Genomic DNA, 21,491 nt, shown 5'->3' with positions numbered 1-21,491 from the left:
TAACACCCTGGTTAGAGCGTCTGCCTCACAGTTCTGAGGACCGGGGTTCAATCCCCGGCCCCGCCTGTGTGGAGTTTGCATGTTCTCCCCGTGCCTGTGTGGGTTTTTTCCGGGCACTCCGATTTCCTCCCACGTCCCAAAAACATGCATGGTAGGTTAATTGACAACTCTAAATTGCCTGTAGGTTTGAATGTGAGTGTGAATGGTTGCTTGTTTGTATGTGCCCTACGATTGGCTGGCAACCAGTTCAGGGTGTACCCTGCCTCCTGCCCGATGATATCTGGGATATCCAGCACGCCCACGACCCTAGTGAGGAGAAGCGGCTCAGACAATGGATGGATGAATGGAGTAAATACCTGTGTGGGTGGGTGTGTGTGTGTGTGTACATATTTTGTGAAGAACACGTGAGTTTGCAAAGCAATGGTAGGTAAAATGATAATTCTGTGAAGCAAGTTAGGTATTCCCCCTAACTGCTTTTAGTGACTCTTGTATTGCATTACCGCACTGTGTGACAAATGATCAAACTAAGATAAAACAGGGACAATCATTCTTGGCAGTTGCAGTTAAAAATTATTAACATCTTACTGAATTTTGGAATGTGAGACTCAACCCATGACAATAAAAAGAAATACCATTGTTTATTGTTAATATAGTATGTCTGTGTCATGTGAAGTAATTGTAAATGACCAACACAAGACACCACACATTTTAGGATCTCTCACAGTAAAGAGTCTCCTACCGCAAACCAGAAATCCAGCATATTACCCAGTTGAACCCAAGAGACTGACTGGGGGAAAAAAATAAAAAAAGAAACAATTGGAAGAAGCAAGGCTATCTGTTTGCTTCTCTGGTAACGAGCTACATTACAGTGGTGATTCCTTGCCAACTCATATAATTTCTGGACGCAGCGAGTTGGTCCTGCATTTAGGAAGTCCAGCAACAGCATGACTTTTAGTTCCCTTCCTGATTGGGTATCGCTCCATTCCACAATCATAGATTCTGGAGCACAGATGACACCAGTGTTATACACAACAGGATTTCCAATTGGAACTATTTAACAGTTATGATTGTCGGCTCCGACAGATTTCCGAACATATCGGAGAGGGAAAAAAACACTATGGGGCTTTTGCTAGCCTTGGCCGAAAGGGGGAAATCTATCTTTATGTATGCATACCAGACATAAAGCTTATGTAAGGAGTGAGAAACCTAAAATTCAAACTGGTAAAGAAAAGGAACAATCCAGGTTGTTTGGATTCATAGGTGCCTGAGGTAGCAAAACAGTCATAAGTCAAGTCTGAGACCTGAAGACATGGAGGCTCCAGCTCGTGCCAGGTAGTTCGTAAATGCAGAATTAGCCGCTGATGTTTCTGCATGCTGTTCACCAGGCGAAGGCCCAGTGGAATGAAAATCCATCAGTTTACTTTTCTGGGTGATGCCTTGCTGCTTCAAGTATCCTTGGCGACAAAACAGGGGAGCCATGCGGTGGGTGAGAGATAAGCGGAAACATGATTCTACAAGATGGAAGAAAACGCAACAGTCAGTGACCCAACCTTGGCTGTTGGTATATTCTATTGTTTCTTCTTAAAGCGGGTGACACACATAAAAATAATAATTAAAAACAAAAAACCTGACCATAGTTTTTAAATGTGAGAGACCTCACACAAGATAAGAAACAAAATGGCAAGTGCCGATTACTGCTCTTACAGTGTGTGGTGTACTCGAGATGGGCAAGATAGCACTCCACACACATACCAACATTCACCATTCACCAACATTCATAAGTCTTCCTCCCCCACACCGAATGTCTGTGATAATACTAAGACTGAACTGTGAGGCACACAGATGGGATTCAAATTATAGGTTATATGTGTGTACCCCACTTTAGATCCAACAGGTTGGACTGCTCTACCTGCATAGAAGGCTCTGAGGTCAGTGTTGACGCAGTGTTCCAGGAAACGTCGCAAAGGCTGGATGTGAGATATGGGGCCATCCCACTCAGTGAGGAAGTCTTCAACCATGTGATGAATTGCCTTAGGCCTTGGTAAAGGCCACCGATGTGGACGGTTCTTCATTTCTTCCTCTAAAGTACAATACAGGTATATCAGTCAGCTTCCTCCATACAAAATTTGTTACCTCTTAAATGGCAGTGCCAAAAAAGTGCCATAAACCTGACGGAGCCACCAAGTTTTACTCACCAGTGGGAAGTGTGTCATAGTAGTATAAAACCGGGTGTAGAAAGCTAGATTTCCAAGCATTTGTCCAGTCTGTTACTGCCCTGCCTCCTCCTAAATAGTCAATCTTCTTTTTTCCATACTGCATCACTAGAATCACCAGTCCATGCTCAGACACCTCATGACCCGAAAGAGAAGAGAACTGAGGCAAGGCCTGGAGTGGGAATTCTTCCACATACTGGCAGTAAGAGCTTGGAGTCAAATAAAGGAGACAGGAAAACAAAACAAGGTATTAAAGGTGCCATATTTTACCAAACCAACATTTTCTAGTATTTGGGATGGCTCTATGGAGCCTCAGTAAACATAATATCAATTAAAATTGTCCACGCATTCCTGAGTTGCAGGCATTTTTCTGAGAGGCCTAGAATCAGGTCATTCGAATTTCTCGAGTATATCTATGTAACTAGTGAAGTTCTCCGCCTACTTCCCCGCTTCCGAGCCAGCGCTGGCAACATAAATGTGTGCTCTCACAAGTGGGTCTTCGACACGGAGGTAACCAATCAGAGGAAAGGGGGCGGTCTTAGCCAAATATGGACAAAGTGGATACAAAACTGGGTCAAACAGAAGTAGCTGTCAGAGGGGCCTTTTCTTGGGCAAAACCAAGGTGTTTTTTTTTTTTTAAATGAAATTGACACTTTTAAAGAAAGTCCATGTTAGAGAGTCAATCTATGGAAGTTTAAACGGCCCAAATGTGGGATCTTTAACAAATACAATAGATATATTATATCTAAACCATAAAACATATCCAGATTATTGAACCGGTATCAAATTGACATGGTTTTTTGTTTGTTTGTCTTTTTTATGCAATTTCAGTCAGACTAAGGTGTGTACAGTACATTTCAGTTTGCTTGAGTTAAAATGCCTGTAATGTAAAAAGGCCATGTTGCCGAAACTGAAATGACCAGTGGGCAGATGTTATGAAATCCATAAAACATAATTTACCCTCTCAGCAATATCACATCTCCCAGTATCTCAAACATCTGGTAGGGCCCAGAGGCCTCGCCCACCCGCTTCAAAATTGCAGACAGTAGCTGCGTTGTCAACAGTCTTGTAGATGGCCACGGTGTTCTATGGTAACGTTGCTCAAGCAAATGATGCACAGCTCGCACTGAGATGCAAACAGAATTACAGAAAAAGCATGTTTCAAATGCACGTTGCAAAGTGTACTTCAGTATTGTGTATCACCATCATTGTATCATCAACCAAATTAGTGAAGAATAAGCGATAATGTTCACCTGTGTAGCGAAATCCATGAATGAAACCGCCAGCTGATGTGCGGTAGTCTCTGGAGTGAGCAGCAGTGCCCAGTACAAACAAACCAGGCGTGTCATGACCTTCATACCAGGCCGTCACCCGTGGCAACCTTCCTTTTGCATTTTTACTGTTGAGTGGACAGGCAGAGCTGGGGAGATATTTGTATTTTAGCATAAACATTATCTAAAACAACAGCAGTGACTATTCCTATACTGACACATAAGAAGGAATTTCTGAAGAACAATGTACTGATGCCGAAATTGACACACAATAAAAAACAATTATCAGTTTACTATAAACATAATTTATCACCAACAGACACACATTTGCACACGAACAAAAAATGTAATTGGTTAAAATTGAGTTTGGAGATACTCTTTTGCCAATGACCAAAGCCAGCGTGCTGTAATAACTACACAACAATGTCAAATCTTTTCCGTACCTAAAAACAATAACTGCACATTACTTGTACCTGGGCGGCACGGTGGATGACTAGTTAGAGCGTCAGCCTCACAGTTCTGAGGACCGAGGTTCAATCCCCGGCCCCGCCTGTGTGGAGTTTGCATGTTCTCCCCGTGCCTGCGTGGGTTTTCTCCGGGCACTTTGGTTTCCTCCCACATCCCAAAAACATGCATGAATTGGAGACTCTAAATTGCCCGTAGGTGTGAATGTGAGTGTGAATGGTTGTTTGTTTGTATGTGCCCTGCGATTGGCTGGCAACCATTTCAGGGTGTACCCCGCCTCCTGCCCGATGATAGCTGGGATAGGCTCCAGCACGCCCGCGACCCTAGTGAGGAGAAGCGGCTCAGAAAATGGATGGATGGATGGATACTTGTACCTGTCAAATATGCTGAAGTTGAATCGAAAGCCAAGGCATCGGATCACACGATCGTAGGGTTTCCGCAGGGAGAAATTGTCAATGTGATACCCAAGCAGTTCTTCAGCTGTCACATCAGATTTGTTCTTCTCAGACTGGTTTTGTATGTACTTATTTATCGTCACATATAACTGTCCCTTCTTCGCTTTGCCTGATTTCCTCCTGCCATCATCCTTTTGTTGAACAATCACTATTCGCTCCAGGCTGGCTTCTACCAACCCATCAAGAGACTTCAGCTGGTATGTGTCTATGAGTTCATTATTCACAGCCCTGAAAAGACAAACAAAAGGTCAGGTCATGTTACAGTATGAAAAGCTCCAGTGCAAAACCGTTACAGAACAACATGTAGAATGGTAATCCTCAAATAACAAGAGGAAGCTGGTAGGAAGATTTTAAATGAATCAAATGTTCATTATTCTATTGATTGGATATCTTTTGGCTCAAAACGACACAAGAAGGCAGAATTTGGTCTGTGGTCCTACCTGAGATCTCCAACATAATGTGTTTGCCAGGCCAGTCGGACCGGGCTGCGACTGACCATGTGAACCCGACTCGCGTGTCCTAAGATGCTCTGGGCTGTTTCAAAAGCAGAGTTTCCTTTGCCCAGAATTAGTACAGCCTGGTTCTTGTAGTCCTCTGAGTTTGTGGAGATAGATTCATAGCCTTCGACCAGGTCAGAACCAACAAATTCTACCTCCTGAGGAACCCACAAACCGGTGGCCACCAGAAGAACCCTGTGAGGCAAAAACCACAATGTGAGTTTATGATTCTTTGGTATGTGAAGTTTTACTCTCAAAGTCAGAGAATGGCAAAATCACCTGCATGTGTACTCCTTTCCATGTTGATCAGTTAGGATGTAACTTCTTCTGGTGGATGACACCACTGCCCTGATCCTTCCAATATCCACGCCATACTGGACCCTCAGCCCGAGCTCCCTCTCGAACATAGACAGGTAGAGTGGGAAGGCATCAGCCGGCGGGTAAAACTCACTGCTTACTTGCCGGAATAAGAGCTCTGGTTTATCGCTCAACAACGAGTTCCAATCATGGCGGAGATTAAACTCTCGGTTTTGCCGTCCAGTGTGGATCTTATTGATGCTGATGAGCTTCCTGTGCCGGGGATATCTTGACATGAAGAAAATAAAGGGTGAAACTGATATGTTTCAACACAACAGCGGAGACAAAACTCTCTCCACCTACTTTTGAAAGAAACTGCCGGGCCCAGAGTTTCTCTCCAGGATGATGTAATCTCTTTTGGCTTTGGAAAGGAAGTAACCCATCTGCAGTCCGGCAGGCCCAGCTCCAAGGATGCAATAGTCACGATGGCAAGTCCCATTGTGCCGGTGATCATCTCCAATGCATTTGGTCACACTGGTTAGGATGAAGAGGATCAAACATGGAAGGCTGGAATCCATAACCTGTTGAACCAGAGATGTAAAAGTGTGAATGACACTGCTAAGAGAAACAGTCATTGAATGACTTCAATGTCCATCCACTGCAGTCTGGTTTGGTGCTACCACAAAAAGAAGACCAAATCAAATTGTAGCTGATGGTAAGGACTGCAAAAAAAGTGATCATGACCCCTGACCCCCTACCTACCCCAACCAATCTTGAGGACTTGCACACTGCAAGAATCAAGAACTATGAAGTAAAAATTGTCTTGGACTCCTCCCACCCTGGATACCACGTTTTCCAGCTTTTCTATTAGATAGGTGCTACCAATTACTGACTGCATACTGTAAATTACTGTCACAATGACACTTTTTTTAATTGACGACTCAAAATTGCCCGTAGGTGTGAATGTGAGTGCGAATGGTCGTTTGTTTGTATGTGCCCTGCGATTGGCTGGCAACCAGTTCAGGGTGTACCCCGCCTCCTGCCCGATGATAGCTGGGATAGGCTCCAGCACGCCCGCGACCCTTGTGAGGAGAAGCGATAGACTGTTTTTCTTTCTTTTCAAGTGTTACTTTCTTTTAATTAGTTATGAATATGAAGCATTAATATATTGTTGTATACAGTATATGATATACATTTATAATCTTTTTAAACAGCCTTAAAACAAAGCAACAATTCAAAACAATTTCTGAATTTTTGGGTGGCCAGTGGCCCTAGTATCCCACTGGAATACATCTGCTCCTGTATTTAGCAGAAGCAAAAACCCATCTCCACATTCATAACCATAACTAGAGCAATCTGTACGGAGCTGACTTTTGGCGACATAGAGCAGAAAGTGGAGCAAACAATTACGATTCACACTATTTACTGCTGTAATTGAATTATCTGTATTCATTGGCGTGTTATGCACATTTGATACTACTTTGGTGATGTGTGATTAGTGGAAAATGATGGGAAGTGAGAGAAGAGAACTTCTCTTCTCCTACCCAGCCAACGAATGTAGAGAGTAAATCATACAATGCAAGAAAATGACATGGGCTATGTCAAATGTGAATTTCAGTAGGTGCCCCGGGCTGCTTAAAAATGGACGACCCGGCCACAAATCGTGCCCAGGCCATTGTTTAGACACCCCTGTGACACCAACTACCAGGTGTAAATTCCTTGAGCTGTTTTTAACGCAACCTAACATAAAGATAATTCTGGCACTGGCACACCATCAGATGATACATTCAACAATAATAAAGCAATGCAGAATCGACCAAAACGTACAAGAATCCTCATGAGACTCGGGACAAGAATCCCCGGCTCTCCTTGAACTCTCCAGCCGCTGTTATGTCACTCTCTTGTGGATTCGGCGACTGCCATCGTCCGTTGAACCAGATGAACCGTGTGGTCAATTGAAAAGGACAGCGAACCTGCATTACCTTCTAGAACAGCCGATCCCTTGAACACGACATCTGCGGTGCGGAGAGAATCAAATCTATGGAGATTTCTACATTTTTATGTATTTTGTTTTCAACCGCTTGATGAATGTGGGAGAATGTGTTCCCTCCCGAGAATCGTCAAGCACCGCCCATTTTCTCCTCCGGTGGACTTCTGCCCGCCTATCTAGGCGTGGTTATAAAATGAAATACTGTACTGTAGAATAGAATAGTATGGAGGACCAAGAATGCCAAAATCAGATAGATAGATAGATAGATACAGACAAACAGAGTGTGATGGAGTATTTAATCAGTTCATTATTGATTTATTTATTTTGTTAAATATTTATTTATGTCAATATTTATGTACTTATTTCAATTTTTTCATGATTTCACTATTTAACTATCTGAATAGTATGCTGTGGAAGCACTCTGCGGACCATTTTGCTGTAAGATGCAACTAAAAAAATTTAAAAGCATATTAAAACATCTGTACGTTATTTAGGGTAAATAAGAGGCACTTTAAATGCTGGCATGTGTGTGCTGACTGCCATTTAGCAACAGGAGTTGGAATGCGATTCTGAACACAGCCACATCCCCATTTATAAGAGGGTGTGCACACTTGTGCAACTTCATTATCTCAGTAGTTTATTTTTACTTCACCTCTCTAAGAATTGTATTTGTTTAAATTGATTTGTATCGGTTAAAGTTCACTAACGGTCGAATTTTTTGTGAAGCGATTTATCTTGGTCTCATTTTTTTTAAATCACAAAACCTCGTCATTTGAAATGGGGTGTGTAGACTTTGTATATGCAGTGTAGCTTCCCTTCGCCCCCTTTGTATTATTGACTGTGTTAACAAAAATACATCTAGACGTGAAATCTATACAACTGGCGATGTGTGCCATTTGTTTTTGTTTTTTTATATGCTCAGTGAGTAAAGTGCCTTGGGATATATTTTGCTGTGAATTGTTGCTTTATAAATAAAATTTACTTATTCTATGATCACATTCACATACAGGTTTCTGCACAGGCTTCTTCATCCAAAATTCAAAATCAAAACGGATAATTTCTACCATGTCACGTTTTGCCATTCCCCCCCCCCCCCCCCCCCCCCCACCTCACTAACATATCTGCAAAGTCATGTTATGTTGCAAGCAAGCAGAGTCATGTCATTCAGCAGTAACACTTCCCATTTTCTCAGCACCTTCAGCACATTATGCCTGTGTATAAATACCACACAGTGGATCACTGAGGCCACAGTGGGTCACAGGAAGCAACAATTGTCAGAGGCTGTATTCATTCAAACACTCTTATGTTGCAAAGACATTGATAAGGTAAGATATATTTATATGTAGAATCTCAGTTGTTGCATATGCTTTCAAATGTACTGCATTAAACATAAACCTGCCTCTGTAGATGGAGACCAAGAAGAGCGCAAGGAAATATGACACGGGGGAAGTGTGCAAGTATGATGCTCAGTCTCAGATTACAAAATTGCTATGAGTGAATGAATGCATTTAAAAAAGTTCTCATGGTTGTGTACTGTATTTTGTGCTATCAGTGATTTATCAGAGCAGATTAAAGCAGCCACAAAAGACAACCACGAGAGAGCTGAAAATACAGAGCTGATGCTGAGTTACCAAAGGGGAGAGATCACCCTGCCACAGTACAAGGTCAGTTCCACACCAATTCCTCCCAGATTATATAAATTCTGTGTCGGAAGACGGATGAGGCATCATTTAGGTTGAGACAGCTATGATCGAACACAGTAGTTAAATGTGTCCTAACCTTGGTTGAGCCAAAGCATGTATTTTACACAAGAAAACAATCTCACAGCACTCTACCAAACAAAAATGTCACAAAAAAAGGATACACAGATTATGTGGTCTCCCTTCTGCCATTTAGTGGAAGAGAATTCAATTGTTCTACCAATCATTATACATCGTTTGCATACATAGATGAACAAATTATGTACATATTTGTAATTAATAAATGATTTCCGGACCAATTAAGCCAAACTGGCACACTAATGCAGGAATCACTGAATGTGAAATAAAACTACTTTATGTATCTGTCAGCTCCTGCTGTGTTCCCTCCATGAGATCTACAAGGTGCTAGAAGAGGAACTAGATAAGAATTCTTCCCATCCAGCGGTCGCACCGATATACTTCCCCCAGGAACTTGCTCGCCTGGAATGCCTGGAGAATGACCTGGAGCATTTTTTTGGCCCTGATTGGAAGGGGAAGATGATTGTTCCTGCGGCCACACACAGATACACTCAGAGGCTACGACAGGTGAATCCAAAATGAGCTGTCAGTCAGTCCCATACTGTGTTTTCTGTGAGTTAAATTCACTAATGCCAAGTTCTCTTTTGCAGATTGGTAAAGAGAAACCGGTCCTCTTGGTGTCCCATGCCTACACTCGATATCTTGGGGATCTGTCAGGAGGACAAGTGCTGGGGAAAATTACCCAGAAATCCCTCAAACTGACAGGCAAAGAGGGCCTTTCGTTCTTCTTCTTCCCTGGTGTGAGCAGTCCTAATCGCTTCAAGCAGCTGTACAGGAGCCGCATGAACGGCATTGAGCTGACCGAGGAGGAGAGGGCGGCTGTGCTGAATGAGGCGGTTGCAGCCTTTGAGTTCAACACCCAGGTGACCATTTCATACTAAGCGGGTTGTTGTGGGATCAGTAGAGGAACTAGTTGATGCAGCTTATTGAGGAAATATGCTGACATCTTTTCTTTTCCACCAGGTTTTCGATGACTTGCAGAGGCTTTTGTATGTCGCAACAGAACAATCTAAGAACAACTCGGCCAGTTTTCCATTTCCTCCACTCATGCATTTCACCGTGGGGCTGTGTGTCACACTGGCTACTATTGGAATGGGAATGTATATCTTGTAGTATCAGCCAACACCACATGGACCTATACCACTTTACTAATCGCTTTCAGCTAATGCAGCAAATCTTATTGAAATCAAAACCAGCCATGGCTTTTAAAATGTCAGCATTTGTATTTGACTGAACCTACTGTATACACTTTTGTTACATTTACTACTTCCAAGTGATATTATTGACTTCAGATTTTAGAGTATGTATTCCTAGAAACCAAACAGAAAACAGGAAATAAACTTGCTATGGGTGAAAGAGGAAAATTTGTTTGCAAGCATTTAATTTAGTTATAATTATTTTAATTTAATCTGCTGGGATAGGCGCCAGCACTCCCTTGTGAGGATAAGCGGCTCAGAAAATGGATGGATGGATGTTTATAATGCACGCACTACATAGGCAAGGACAGGTGGGGCAGTGACTGCAGCCCCGAGCTACGTTTCGGCGTCTTGCTTAAAGGACACAACATTAGTCAGAATGCACATGAGCATCTTTACAACTAGTAGCAATTCATTTTGCCCGCAGTGCAATTCAAACCATGAGCCCTCGGTTCCCAAGCCAGCCCAAGAATGTCTGAACGAAATCTGATCAGTAACACTTGGAAATCTCACTATTGTCTGAATATTATTTAGTAAGCTGATTGCATTCATATTTCTGATTTCATTAAAATACAGCATATAGAAAGTATACGGTTCCCATTATTTACCCCTTCTGATGCGTTAGTGTCAATCTTCAACAATAGCAAGGTTGCCAACGTTGTTAAACTCTGATTGGTACATTTCAAGTTAATTCACTGTATAATAGTGTTTTGTTTAAATAAACAAATAAATAAAATGTTTGAGGGGTTAATACTGCTTCTTCCTGGGTGTGAATAACTAATGTGCAAATATGTAAAATATGATAGCTAACAGCTACACACAAATGACAAAATGAAAACCTTTACCCAATTATTTCTCAAGTGTAGATGTAGATAGAGTGCACACATCAGGTGCTTTTGTGTGCAGTTTCATTGCTGATATAATTTTAGTGATACTGTATGTTAATGTACCCTTTTTAGTTGTTTTTTCTTTTACAGTGGGGTATTTAAATGTACCCGTTTAAGTTATTTTTTCATTTTACAATGGGGTATGTTGTGTAAACAATCTGGTTTTACAGACACCTTGCATTCTAGAATGAAACAAATATTGCATGACTAGGCAAATTGCAATCCCAAAAACAGTTAACCAGTTATTGAAGTCTTAAGGGGAAGAAAGGCCAACAAGCATTTGCAATTACAACATTTTATTTATGATTTCCAATTTTTCTTTTTTTACAGGGCATGCAGATATGTGCGCTACAAAAAAAAAAAAATCCTTGTAAGAGCAACAGCTGGATCCTTACCTTAAAGGTTTAGATCCATTTACCAGCACAGATGATCACAAGGGCAGATATGACGATTTTAACTTGCGAAGACAACTACTTCCATCAATATGTATGTGACAGAGAACAAAATCATCTACTTGACTCTGTAGAGTACTTTCCTCTGCATGCGGTGCTGAAGCTCACCCCTCCTCAACATCAGGTGTAGGACTTTGTAGATGGCGTGGTCAGGATATTTCTAGCAGATCACATTGGAAAAAAAACAAAAAAAAAAACAAAAAATTTTAAAAGCTCCTCACAAACAAAAAACTCAAGTGATGGTTGAAAGTGGCAAAATAGCCGCTCTCCAGCATGTGCTAACCTTATTTTGTTGGTGTGTTCAAGTGTCACTGCACTTTCCACCTTTCAACTGACCTGTTTGGCGAAGTCTTGGATGATACTGTGCTCGGACACCTGGGAGCCAATTGCAAAGCGTCTTTTTAACTGCTTCTCAATGCGGGAAATCATTTCCTGGTCCTCTTGAGTAGTGAAACCTTCCACTCCTGTGTATCAGAATGGAGCCGCATATATTAAAAAAGTAAACCCAAGGGATCATATCATCCACTGACGTATTATATTTAAACGTGCTAGGCTAAACGCAACTGGTCGCACGTGCGTACAACAGATTGGGGCTGTCAGCGGTTCAGCGCCTTGCTAAAGGGCAGATTGATAGACCTCGGGAAGAAAACTGGCACATTCCCTGTATTGGCCGGACCACTACAGGTTGTTAATTTTACTTTATGCTTTTTTTAACATATGAAAGTAGGGCTCAGGACTGCGACCCTCTTTTCAGTGTGTGTGTAAGTAAATATTTTCTGTGGTCGCACTTTTGCGAGTGCATGTTTTAATGCTCCCTTTACACAGTCTCACTATATAAAGACATGGCGGTTGAAAGTCGCTGTCTTTTTCACTGCTTTAGTCAATCTCCTCCACCTGCACGCTCTCTTTCTGAAGATAGAGCGCTATTTCATAATTATGAAAGGTGAACATTCGACGAGAGCGAGCCTTGAGTGGCGGAGCGGTTGTGACCTGCAGAAAGTCGGTGGTCACGGAGGGTCCCTTCCATCGTCGAGCGACGAGGGGCCACTGACAAGGGTGCAGTTAGTACTGGTACCCAACTCAGATTCATAATGACATCGACCAGTCCCGTCCACTTTTTAATCACCCCTTCTTCCTGAAGCTGGATGTCCAACTTGGCAAGAGAGACGAATATTACAAGCCCGACATGGAACCCATGCTATCTGCTTCTCGTGCAAAAAAACTATCGGTATAGTTATATATTTTGTTGTACGTTTGTAAGGCTGAGAAGGGCTGGGAGCACACAACTCTGGCCTTACATGTTGCGAGTTATATAAATTCCGCCTCTTAGTGGAAATTACACACACCGCGTCACACTCCCCACACTGAAAAACTAGGTGTCTGCTCAACTTAAAATTAAATATCAATTTACACTGATAGTTGTATATTTCTCTCTACTTACCTAGATAAGTCTTGTGGCACGAACGTAACACTAGCAGAATTGAAATAGCTTCAAAATATCTGTGGAAATAGTTACATCTTTTCTTTTTAAACTTTGAACAAACACCGAATTCTGTGGCTATGGTCCTAAAATCAGGTAACACGCAGTGCCTGTTGTATTGTTCAGAAAAAAAATAAACAAAAAAATTAGAGCGTTTTTCATATATAAAACGTTTTTATGCTGTATGCACCATTGGGAAATCCTAACAATACTACTGTTATTTAGAATGTAACCGTCATATACAGTTTCCATAATGATTTTTATTTATGTAAATGTCATTGTTTAAACTTCAGTTCATACACAAATGTTAACATATTTTGCCGTTGGCATGAAGTTTTGGCTTGTGATTAGCATTTCCATCATGCACGACGAGAATTGATCAGGTACGCAATTTATTTTATTTTTTTCCAATAATTCATTATTGTTTTGGCCATGATTTCAAATTTCTCCAATTCCACCCAAACAATACCCCCACCCCCTCACACACATACACACACAAACATCATGTGCGCTGGTCACACCAGTGCGACCAGTATAAACATTACTGTAGAGCCCTGGTAAGCCATTTTCGGTGCGTCAAGGCAAACAGCATGATGTACTTAAGATGTAACAGCACAACTGCAACTAAAAAACACCTGAAAGGCTGCCGGAGAGCGCAGCATCCAGTGTGGAAACTTGGAAGAGTCGCAGCGCTTCATCCACTTCTTCCTCTCCAGCCACAGCCTGCAGCTTCATTTTGGCCAAGGACTCTGCAATACGCACCACAGCCTCCAGTTGCCTGGAATAGAGCAGAGCCAAAACTGATAAAGAAGCAGCCCAAAATGGAACGGAGCAACAGAAACATCAGTGGGTTTTCATTTGTATGGTACCTTTAATGGACATCCAACATTGGGAATACGTGGGACACTAAGAATAACTTACAAGATCAACAAAAGGATGTTAAAAATTGAAATGTGTCTCTGCGACATGCTTATACGCACTTTCTTCGAACACTCCTTGGTGTCAATCTGATACATGGATGGAGTTCACGTTTTTCTTAAATGCTCCATTCTACCAGTGCATAAGAGACTCAAATGTCTTCGAAGATAAATGATGTATCTGCATTTTAGGAACCTTTATCACATTTTTCCTTAAGAAAAGGGGGTGGAAAAAATGCATATAAACACTGCATACTGTGAAAACAAAACAACTTTCACTTAAGAAAGATCTCGGAATAAGACTTCTCTGGTAGTGTGTTCAACAGCTTTGGGAGGTAATTGGAGAAAAAAAAAAAAAAATTCTCGACCTTGTTGCGGTCTCTGGAAACTTCCGAAAAAACAGCAGCAGATGGTTAGTGTTCTTACACTCATGAAGCTAACGAGAATTATGAACGAACCTTGGTCCTTAACCACTAGGGGTTGACCAAAGAGGAGGAGGAGGAATAATTAATACCTGACGGTGATTGGGATGGATGCTCTTTTGTCTGTTTCTCTCTCATGCTCTCTTGCGCCGCTCCTCATCAGCACATATCTGTTTTTCAGCTTCTCAGCAGCAGCAGGAGAGAGACGAGGGCCACATTTACTGCAAGGAAAAATTGTATTGGTGAGCATTTCAGTAGAGAACACTCATCTGGCTTGAGGGAAGAATGTAAAATCTTAGGACTTACGCTCTGGCAAAGGCAATGTACTTCTTAAAGGTGGCCAGTGGAATCTCACCCTCAACGCCCTCCGTCTGTGTCTGGGCACTCAGATGAACGTTCATAACGTGACGAGCCAATGTCTGCAAGGCGTAGAGTGGGCATTTTGCATTTTTATACTCAGAAACCTTAAGGATGTGTGTGTTGAAAAAGAAAAAGATTTGCCAAAACATGACAGTAAAAGAAGTCACGCGAGTCCTGTTACCATGTCCCTCTGATGATCATGAGAGTCTTTAATGATGAAGATCATGTCGAATCGGGACAAGATGGTGGGCATGAAGTCAATGTTGTCCTCCCCCTTGGTGTCATCCCAGCGGCCAAAAACAGAATTGGCAGCAGCCAGCACGGAGCAGCGAGAGTTCAGAGTGGTGGTGATGCCAGCCTGGGAACAGTCGATGATTTGGTCTAAGTTGTGAGGGGAGGTCACTCCATCGCAGTGGGGCACACATGCATCATCAGTAGAGTGACGCAGCAGAAGCATGCTGGATCTATAACCCAGAGCTGGATGGATCAAAACCATCCTCCGCTAAGTACTTTACCTACCCAAATGATATCTAACCAATCACTCTACCTTGGCGATGGAGATGGTCTGTTGCTCCATGGCCTCGTGGATGGCAACTCTGTCATCTTCTCGCATCTTCAAAAATAGACAACACGGTTTGTTTTAAAATTGGAAATTAAGACACTGCTATTGAAACTTACAGCTGTTACCCCATATTCTTTGCAGGACCTTTTGCCTAAAGTCATGCAGGATTCTGGCCATCTAAGGTATCTAATAGTAGACATACTATATCAGGGGTGTCAAACTCAAATTCACAGTGGGGCAAAATAAAAAATTGGGACAACGACGCAGGCCAAACTCAATATTTAATGGAAAATCACTGCGATGTGCAGGTTTCCCTTCGCTGCAGAAATGTAGCGTTAAAGTTTATTATATGACAACAAACTTACAGTTTGCTTAAACACTGAATCTGGAATAAACAGATCAGCTTGCCGGTCTAGACTGATGGGCCAACACACGTGCAAAGCATTCTGGCATTTGTAATATTAGTGGCGCATGTACTATATACTGGAGGGCCAGGACATGTTAGATGTTAATGTCCATCAAGATCTGACACTAACCCACAGACATGCATTGTAAAATATAAACCCCAATCTTACCTTGTCAAACTCGTCAATGCAGACAACACCGCCATCAGCCAAAACCATAGCTCCACCCTCCATGACGAACCCACGGGTAGTCGGGTCCCTCAAAACAGAGGCAGTCAGACCAGCAGCACTGCTACCCTTTCCTGAGGTGTAAACCTGAAGTTGCACAAGACAAGCGCTGGCAATCAATTGATTCACTTTGTGAATAATCAATAAGTCATGGAAATATGGGCTTGTAATTACGTAGTACAAATATGAGTACAGTTATCCCTTGCCTATTTGCACCAATGGCAAATTCTCATATTCACGTTTTTTGTAACCTATCCTATTCACTGAAAAACTCACCCCTTCAATGCCACAAGATGGCGACAAAGCCCACAATAAAATAAGCCATTTATTTTTAAGGTTAATGACATGACCACCCTAGTCACAGAAGGGCTACAGTCTAATAAGAAAATAACATTTACCCCAATGGGCGAGCATCTTTCCACAAACTTGAGCAACTGAGACTTGGCTGTACCAGGATCTCCAAGCATGAGCAGGTTTATGTCTCCCCTGCGAGTGAGTCCATCAGGCAGCCTAGAAAAAGGATGTGCACATGTATAAAGCAATCATTTTGCCATTTGACGACAACAACAACACCAGCCTCACCTCTTCCTTGAACCTCCAAACAACAGACAGGTGATGGCCTTTTTGAGATCATCGCTGCCGTAGATTGAGGGCGCAATGGAGCGAGCCAGAGAGGTGTAAACGTCAGGAGAAGCAGCCAGCGACCTCAGCTCCTCCTCTTCCTGTGGAGACACGGTCCCAGTAGCACCCCGACCTGGAGGGGACACAACACTTTACCACCTTGTTGTGGTCTGAACAAATAAATCAATTGGGTACACAGGTATCAATTGGGTAATTGGGTACACAGGTATCAATTGGGTAATTGGGTACAGAGGTTCATTTCTTTCTTTTACCTGCCCCTTCTGTGTCAACTTGTATCCCAACTACTCTCAGGTAGGATGCCCGGATCCCCACACCAGCACTCTTCTCTCTGCCTTTGGACTTCACAGCAGCAGTCTTCTTGATGGAGTAGATACCCATGATGGTTACTCGGTTGCCTGGGACCACACGGTCACACAGGTACCTGACAAAGGAAGTACTGTGAGTTAACAGCCGCACACAAAGATTATTGTGATTTTTTTTCCCCATTAGTATATTCAACTAAAATATTATGTCACAAACTTTCAACATTTATCATTCCGTGTACTTTCACCTATTCCCTGATCCTCAATCATGCAATGTGTCTGTGTAGGCATACACGTGGAAATTATGCATTTAGTCAGAGGTAAGGTACGGTTTAGTCCGTAACATTTTGGATAAATTAGTAGTAAAATCAGTAGTTTTAATGCTACGTACTTTTTACCTTTGAGCATTTAAGTTATGCTACTTTTAGAACATTAAATTGAACTACATTCCACCCGCTACATGTATTTTTACCTACAGATATTGTTGCTTGCGCAATCTACTTTGGTTCACCAGAGAGACTTGTCATGACTGGTTCCCCAAGCCAACATAACTACGAGTCACGCTTGACTTTATTTGACTAATCAAACGGGGTCAGGCAGTCATGTGACTTCTTAGTTTCTACGACGCCAAACAAAATGAAAAAATTCCAAAGTGATTCATTTAAGTGTAGCTGTCACGGTCTGTGTTTTGGTTTGGGTTGTGTTTAGTTTTGTTCCATGTTTTCCTGTGTTCCATGTTTGTCGTGTGCACATTTGGTTGTTGTGTCCACCTGTTCTCGTCAACCTTCTGCCTTGTGTTGACCAATCAGCTCCCTCCAGCCACTCGTATCTTGTCCAGGTGTTCCTCGTTGTCTCGTCAATCTGTTTGTATTTAGTTGCCTGGTTTCGTTCACTTCTTGTCAGTTCATTGTCTTTGCAGTATGTCATTGTCTCTATCTGTGCCACGCCCTAGTCACCAGTCATGTTTTGTTTCCAGTTTTAGGTTTATTCAAGTGTTTCTTTGTTACTTTGGTTATCTGTTGTGTGACTTTGTTTAGTTTACTTTTTCCATGTTTGCCTTTTTTGGGGAAATTAAATATAATTTTTTGGGGACTCCTGCCTTGCCTCCCTGCACTTGGGTCCTCCAGGTTTTGCCTTGCCTTCAAAAACCCTAACTGTGACAGTAACATGGCAGTAATCTATTTTTACCTCTCAGGTGGGCTTCAACTCACCGGCGACCCAAGTAAGGACAAGCGTTATATAAACTGAATGGATGGACCACAAAAAAAAAAGAACAGCTCTGTCATCTGTGTCTGCTTAAAAATGCCCACAGTTCACCCTACTCCACTCGGAACTTCAGCAACATACAAGAGGCTGCCCTGGTCTACGTTTGCAAAATGTAGTGTTCGGTGGCATAAAAGCAGCAGGTCAACAACTGCACATGAATGCAAATTGCACTTTTGGGCATTCAAAAGGAGAAGGGAGACAAAGCATTCCCCAATGGATGCACAGCCTGAAGATAAAGATGTACATTGGCAGCAAGCACTCAAACTTTTTTCGAGCAATGGAACGGATGTCGGTATTGCTGATGATAAATGTGGGTCAATTCACCAGTCAAAGTTCAATATCATCAAATTATATATAATTATTCATATCTGCATAGTGAGCCTATTGTGCTCTCTCATATGTGAACAAAAAAAGTTAATTTTAATCTTTTATTGTGGCTAAACTTGCCTTCGTTTATTCATTGTATTTAAAAAATATTGTTTCAAAGTGAGTTTGTTGGGCACGGTTTTATTTTGCATACTCCCATTTTCTATTTTTGTTTATAGGACATGCACTATTTAAAAAAATAAATCAGAAGTTACCAGATTCTCAGTACTTGAGTAGTTCTGTTTGTCACTGAATAATTATTTGGAGGACTACTTTTTACTTGAGTAATATTATTCTAAGGTAACAGTACTCTAACCACCTCCGATTATAGTATTCATGTATGCATGTACATATGTTGGTATGTACTGTATGTTGGTATTTCGGACTGCACTTCTTGGTGGATAATTCATCATAAAGAGATTAGCTTTAACTTCTTCCTATTCATTTTTGGACCAGTAATGCACATTGTTTAAGTATGGGATATCGACAAAGATTTTTCATTTCGTTGTTCTATCAGTTCAAACGTCGACTCAAAGAGCCAAAAAGAGTTGATTGCCAGATAAAAATTCTGACCTGTCACAGTAGAGCTGAAGGTGTCGAGGCATTTCTCCATGGGGTACAGCATCTGGAGATTCCTGCAGTCTGAGCGTCTGAAAGTCAACACAAACGCAGCGGTCCGGCAGGATGAAGTAAGGATCCATGGGGCACTTAACTCTTGCAGTGCTATCACTATGGAAAGAGAAATTGGTTTATAAAACCTGCTGAGTGTGCTCATTATTTGAGAATCGTTATTTTCCGAGTCATGCTTACTTGTTGCACTTGCGAGGAAGAGCGTAGCCCTGCAGGCCCGGTGGCAGAGAGATGTTGCTGATGACGTGACGACAGCTGCGACACTTCAGACACACCTTGGTAGCCTTGGCCTTCACTGGGGTGGCTGAGATGATGATGCCGTGCACTTTCACCAGACGAGACACCTGTTCTGACTGCAGAGGACAGTATTGACAAATTCAAATTATCGGTAAGCCACGTGAGAGATTTAGTTGTACTTTACCTTAAGGCTGCGGATAGAAGCATGATGTGCGTCGCTCTTCAGCATAACTTGAATGTCCTGCACAGTCTCTTCTTCGGCTGGACGTGGACGTGTCACCTCATCAGCTACCTCCTTAGCAGCCTCCTCCAACTGTTAATTACAGTCATATAGTTTAATAGGTGGCGGCACAGTGGTCGACTGGTTAGAGCGTCAGCCTCACAGTTCTGAGGACCCGGGTTCAATCCCCGGCCCCGCCTGTGTGGAGTTTGCATGTTCTCCCCGTGACTACGTGGGTTTTCTCCCGGCACTCCGGTTTCCTCCCACATCCCAAAAACATGCATTAATTGGAGACTCTAAATTGCTCGTAAGTGTGAATGTGAGTGTGAATGGTTGTTTGTTTCTATGTGCCCTGCGATTGGCTGGCAACCAGTTCAGGTTGTACCCCGCCTCCTACCCGATGACAGCTGGGATAGGCTCCAGCACGCCCGCGACCCGAGTGAGGAGAAGCGGCTCAGAAAATGGATGAATGGTTTAATAGGTAAGTTAACAGGATGAACAATGTCCCCTTATATTCACATGGCTGAAGTTCAAATTAAGCGTCTTACCAGTGGCAGGTTGTCAGAAGGCAGCTTGTACAGACAATCTGATAGATCCTCATCAAAGCTGGCGAGGTCCTCCATCTCTACCTCAATGCAGTACTCTCCAAGGGTGTAGTGTCTCTTCAACTCATCTCTAAGATACAGAAATGACAACTGAATGAACAGTGTGATGCTGAAAAAAATCATGCGCTAACAGGGGGCTTAGTGTGGGGCTCATTCGTGTAAAACATTGAAATGTAAATTACAGTCCATGATGGTGTGGAATTAGGCATCCAGGAATGCGTAAACGTGGTTCACACATTTTCAATGAGAAGCTTTTGTTTAAATTTGTAGTGGGACGTAACGAAGTACAAATATTGTAACTACATTGAATTTTCAGGTGTCTGTAATTAATTTATTTCTTTTACTGACGAGTTTTCACTTTTATTCCCTAGATTTTTTTTAAACAAATCTGTACTTTCTACTCCTTACTTTGTCTAACTCGGCTCCTTACGTTTTTCAACCTCTGCGGATGACTACACAACGTAAAAGATTCACTTTTGTTCCAAGATACAGTATCTCCCCATGCATGACCCTATTTAGGATTATTCCCTGTTGTGCAGTTACCAAAACAGATGTGTATAAAATTGCCACTATAAAATTACTTTTACACTCAAGTACAGTACAGAGATTCGGTAAAGATGAATCAGTACTGCACTTTTACGTGAATCTTTCTTACTCAAGTATGTATCCTCCTACTGATGTACAGAGTGTGAGTAGTTTTGCCAAGTCTGCCGATTTGTCATGAGTCTCATTTCCTTTGAAAATTATTCGTCACGTGGAACAACTATCCGAGCTTGTTTTATTACTCTTTTAGCGTTTATTGAATTACAAGGGACTTAATTTTGCGTTGAAAAGCCCATCTACCTGTATTTATATGTGAAGCCAGTTCGGTCGGTTCCCACTCTAAACTGTCGGAGAAATTCACGGAACCGTTTCTTGATCTGAATCCGCTTTTGTCCCCCTTCATCTGGGCCATGTCCTTCTCCCCCTCCGAAGCTGTCACTGTAGTAAATTCCAGGATCGTCAAAGCCAGACATGTTGCAGGTTGGTTTCCTATTGAGAAGAAAAAATCGGCACCGCCGTCAACTTGTGCTAACAATGGTGCTGATCACTCTTTTCGCGGCAAAACAGACAGGAAGAAGTTGAGTTTTGCCGCGAGTCTGTCGCGCGGACTCGGTCGTTCTTGCCTCTCATTGGCTGACAAGAAAATTGGCTTGATTTTATTGGTCAGATCGCAGATGCAGGAAGTGACATCTATGTGGAGGTGGTCCTCATTCAGCGTTTAGTGGCGCGAAAAAGACGAGAGACCAAGGAGTGACGTAAATGACGTGCGCCATGCGGCTTTCAACCCCATTGTGAAAAAAAATCCC

The 21,491-nt window shown here is 42.3% G+C and overlaps 3 protein-coding genes and 1 long non-coding RNA gene across 5 annotated transcripts; 2 read left to right on the top strand and 2 right to left on the bottom strand.

Annotated features, from left to right (window-relative positions):
- Positions 1 to 642: 642 nt before the first annotated feature.
- foxred2 (FAD-dependent oxidoreductase domain containing 2) lies at positions 643 to 7,306 on the bottom strand. 2 transcript variants are annotated; one of them, XM_061701194.1, is made up of 10 exons: positions 7,026 to 7,306; positions 5,562 to 5,779; positions 5,181 to 5,486; positions 4,845 to 5,096; positions 4,324 to 4,632; positions 3,467 to 3,633; positions 3,174 to 3,339; positions 2,196 to 2,422; positions 1,910 to 2,080; positions 643 to 1,511 (listed from the first exon to the last, which is right to left on the bottom strand). In XM_061701194.1, exons 1-10 carry the CDS (start codon positions 7,035 to 7,037, stop codon positions 1,282 to 1,284), a joined length of 2,058 nt encoding a protein of 685 aa, XP_061557178.1. In that variant the 5' UTR covers positions 7,038 to 7,306; the 3' UTR covers positions 643 to 1,281. The 2 variants fall into 2 exon arrangements, with proteins under 2 accessions (XP_061557178.1, XP_061557180.1); XM_061701196.1 differs by having other exon boundaries at positions 7,181 to 7,306.
- Positions 7,307 to 8,412: 1,106 nt separating this feature from the next.
- hmox1a (heme oxygenase 1a) lies at positions 8,413 to 10,902 on the top strand. The gene is made up of 6 exons (XM_061701197.1): positions 8,413 to 8,513; positions 8,596 to 8,645; positions 8,741 to 8,852; positions 9,258 to 9,473; positions 9,557 to 9,829; positions 9,930 to 10,902. Exons 2-6 carry the CDS (start codon positions 8,596 to 8,598, stop codon positions 10,077 to 10,079), a joined length of 801 nt encoding a protein of 266 aa, XP_061557181.1. The 5' UTR covers positions 8,413 to 8,513; the 3' UTR covers positions 10,080 to 10,902.
- Positions 10,903 to 11,391: 489 nt separating this feature from the next.
- Positions 11,392 to 21,272, bottom strand: mcm5 (minichromosome maintenance complex component 5). The gene is made up of 16 exons (XM_061700318.1): positions 20,986 to 21,272; positions 20,086 to 20,212; positions 19,502 to 19,630; positions 19,261 to 19,433; positions 19,024 to 19,179; positions 16,768 to 16,937; positions 16,457 to 16,628; positions 16,273 to 16,384; positions 15,818 to 15,961; positions 15,228 to 15,293; positions 14,862 to 15,038; positions 14,627 to 14,739; positions 14,413 to 14,541; positions 13,617 to 13,759; positions 11,838 to 11,965; positions 11,392 to 11,661 (listed from the first exon to the last, which is right to left on the bottom strand). Exons 1-16 carry the CDS (start codon positions 21,156 to 21,158, stop codon positions 11,560 to 11,562), a joined length of 2,214 nt encoding a protein of 737 aa, XP_061556302.1. The 5' UTR covers positions 21,159 to 21,272; the 3' UTR covers positions 11,392 to 11,559.
- Positions 16,615 to 18,675, top strand: LOC133414732 (uncharacterized). Its single transcript, XR_009770070.1, has 2 exons — positions 16,615 to 16,954; positions 18,014 to 18,675. It is a non-coding gene; the product is annotated as an uncharacterized LOC133414732 (long non-coding RNA).
- Positions 21,273 to 21,491: the final 219 nt, after the last annotated feature.

The sequence above is a fragment of the Phycodurus eques genome, chromosome 16 (genome assembly GCF_024500275.1).
Source record: "Phycodurus eques isolate BA_2022a chromosome 16, UOR_Pequ_1.1, whole genome shotgun sequence".
Classification (NCBI taxonomy): Eukaryota; Metazoa; Chordata; class Actinopteri; order Syngnathiformes; family Syngnathidae; genus Phycodurus; species Phycodurus eques.
This window is presented reverse-complemented; position numbering and strand designations above follow the sequence as displayed.

Bases quoted from the DNA above. Each gene is read 5' to 3' on its own strand.
- foxred2 (XM_061701194.1), bottom strand. The intron at 5,097-5,180 runs GTGATTTTGCCA...TTTGCCTCACAG, and splicing joins GGAAAGGAGTACACATGCAG to GGTTCTTCTGGTGGCCACCG. The intron at 4,633-4,844 runs GTAGGACCACAG...TTGTCTTTTCAG, and splicing joins CATTATGTTGGAGATCTCAG to GGCTGTGAATAATGAACTCA.
- hmox1a (XM_061701197.1), top strand. From the start codon at position 8,596: ATGGAGACCAAGAAGAGCGCAAGGAAATATGACACGGGGGAAGTGTGC. The intron at 8,853-9,257 runs GTCAGTTCCACA...TGTATCTGTCAG, and splicing joins TCACCCTGCCACAGTACAAG to CTCCTGCTGTGTTCCCTCCA. The intron at 9,830-9,929 runs GTGACCATTTCA...CTTTTCCACCAG, and splicing joins CCTTTGAGTTCAACACCCAG to GTTTTCGATGACTTGCAGAG.
- mcm5 (XM_061700318.1), bottom strand. From the start codon at position 21,158: ATGTCTGGCTTTGACGATCCTGGAATTTACTACAGTGACAGCTTCGGA. The intron at 19,434-19,501 runs GTAAAGTACAAC...TGTCCTCTGCAG, and splicing joins CTTCTATCCGCAGCCTTAAG to TCAGAACAGGTGTCTCGTCT. The intron at 19,180-19,260 runs GTAAGCATGACT...CTCTTTCCATAG, and splicing joins CTTCCTCGCAAGTGCAACAA to TGATAGCACTGCAAGAGTTA.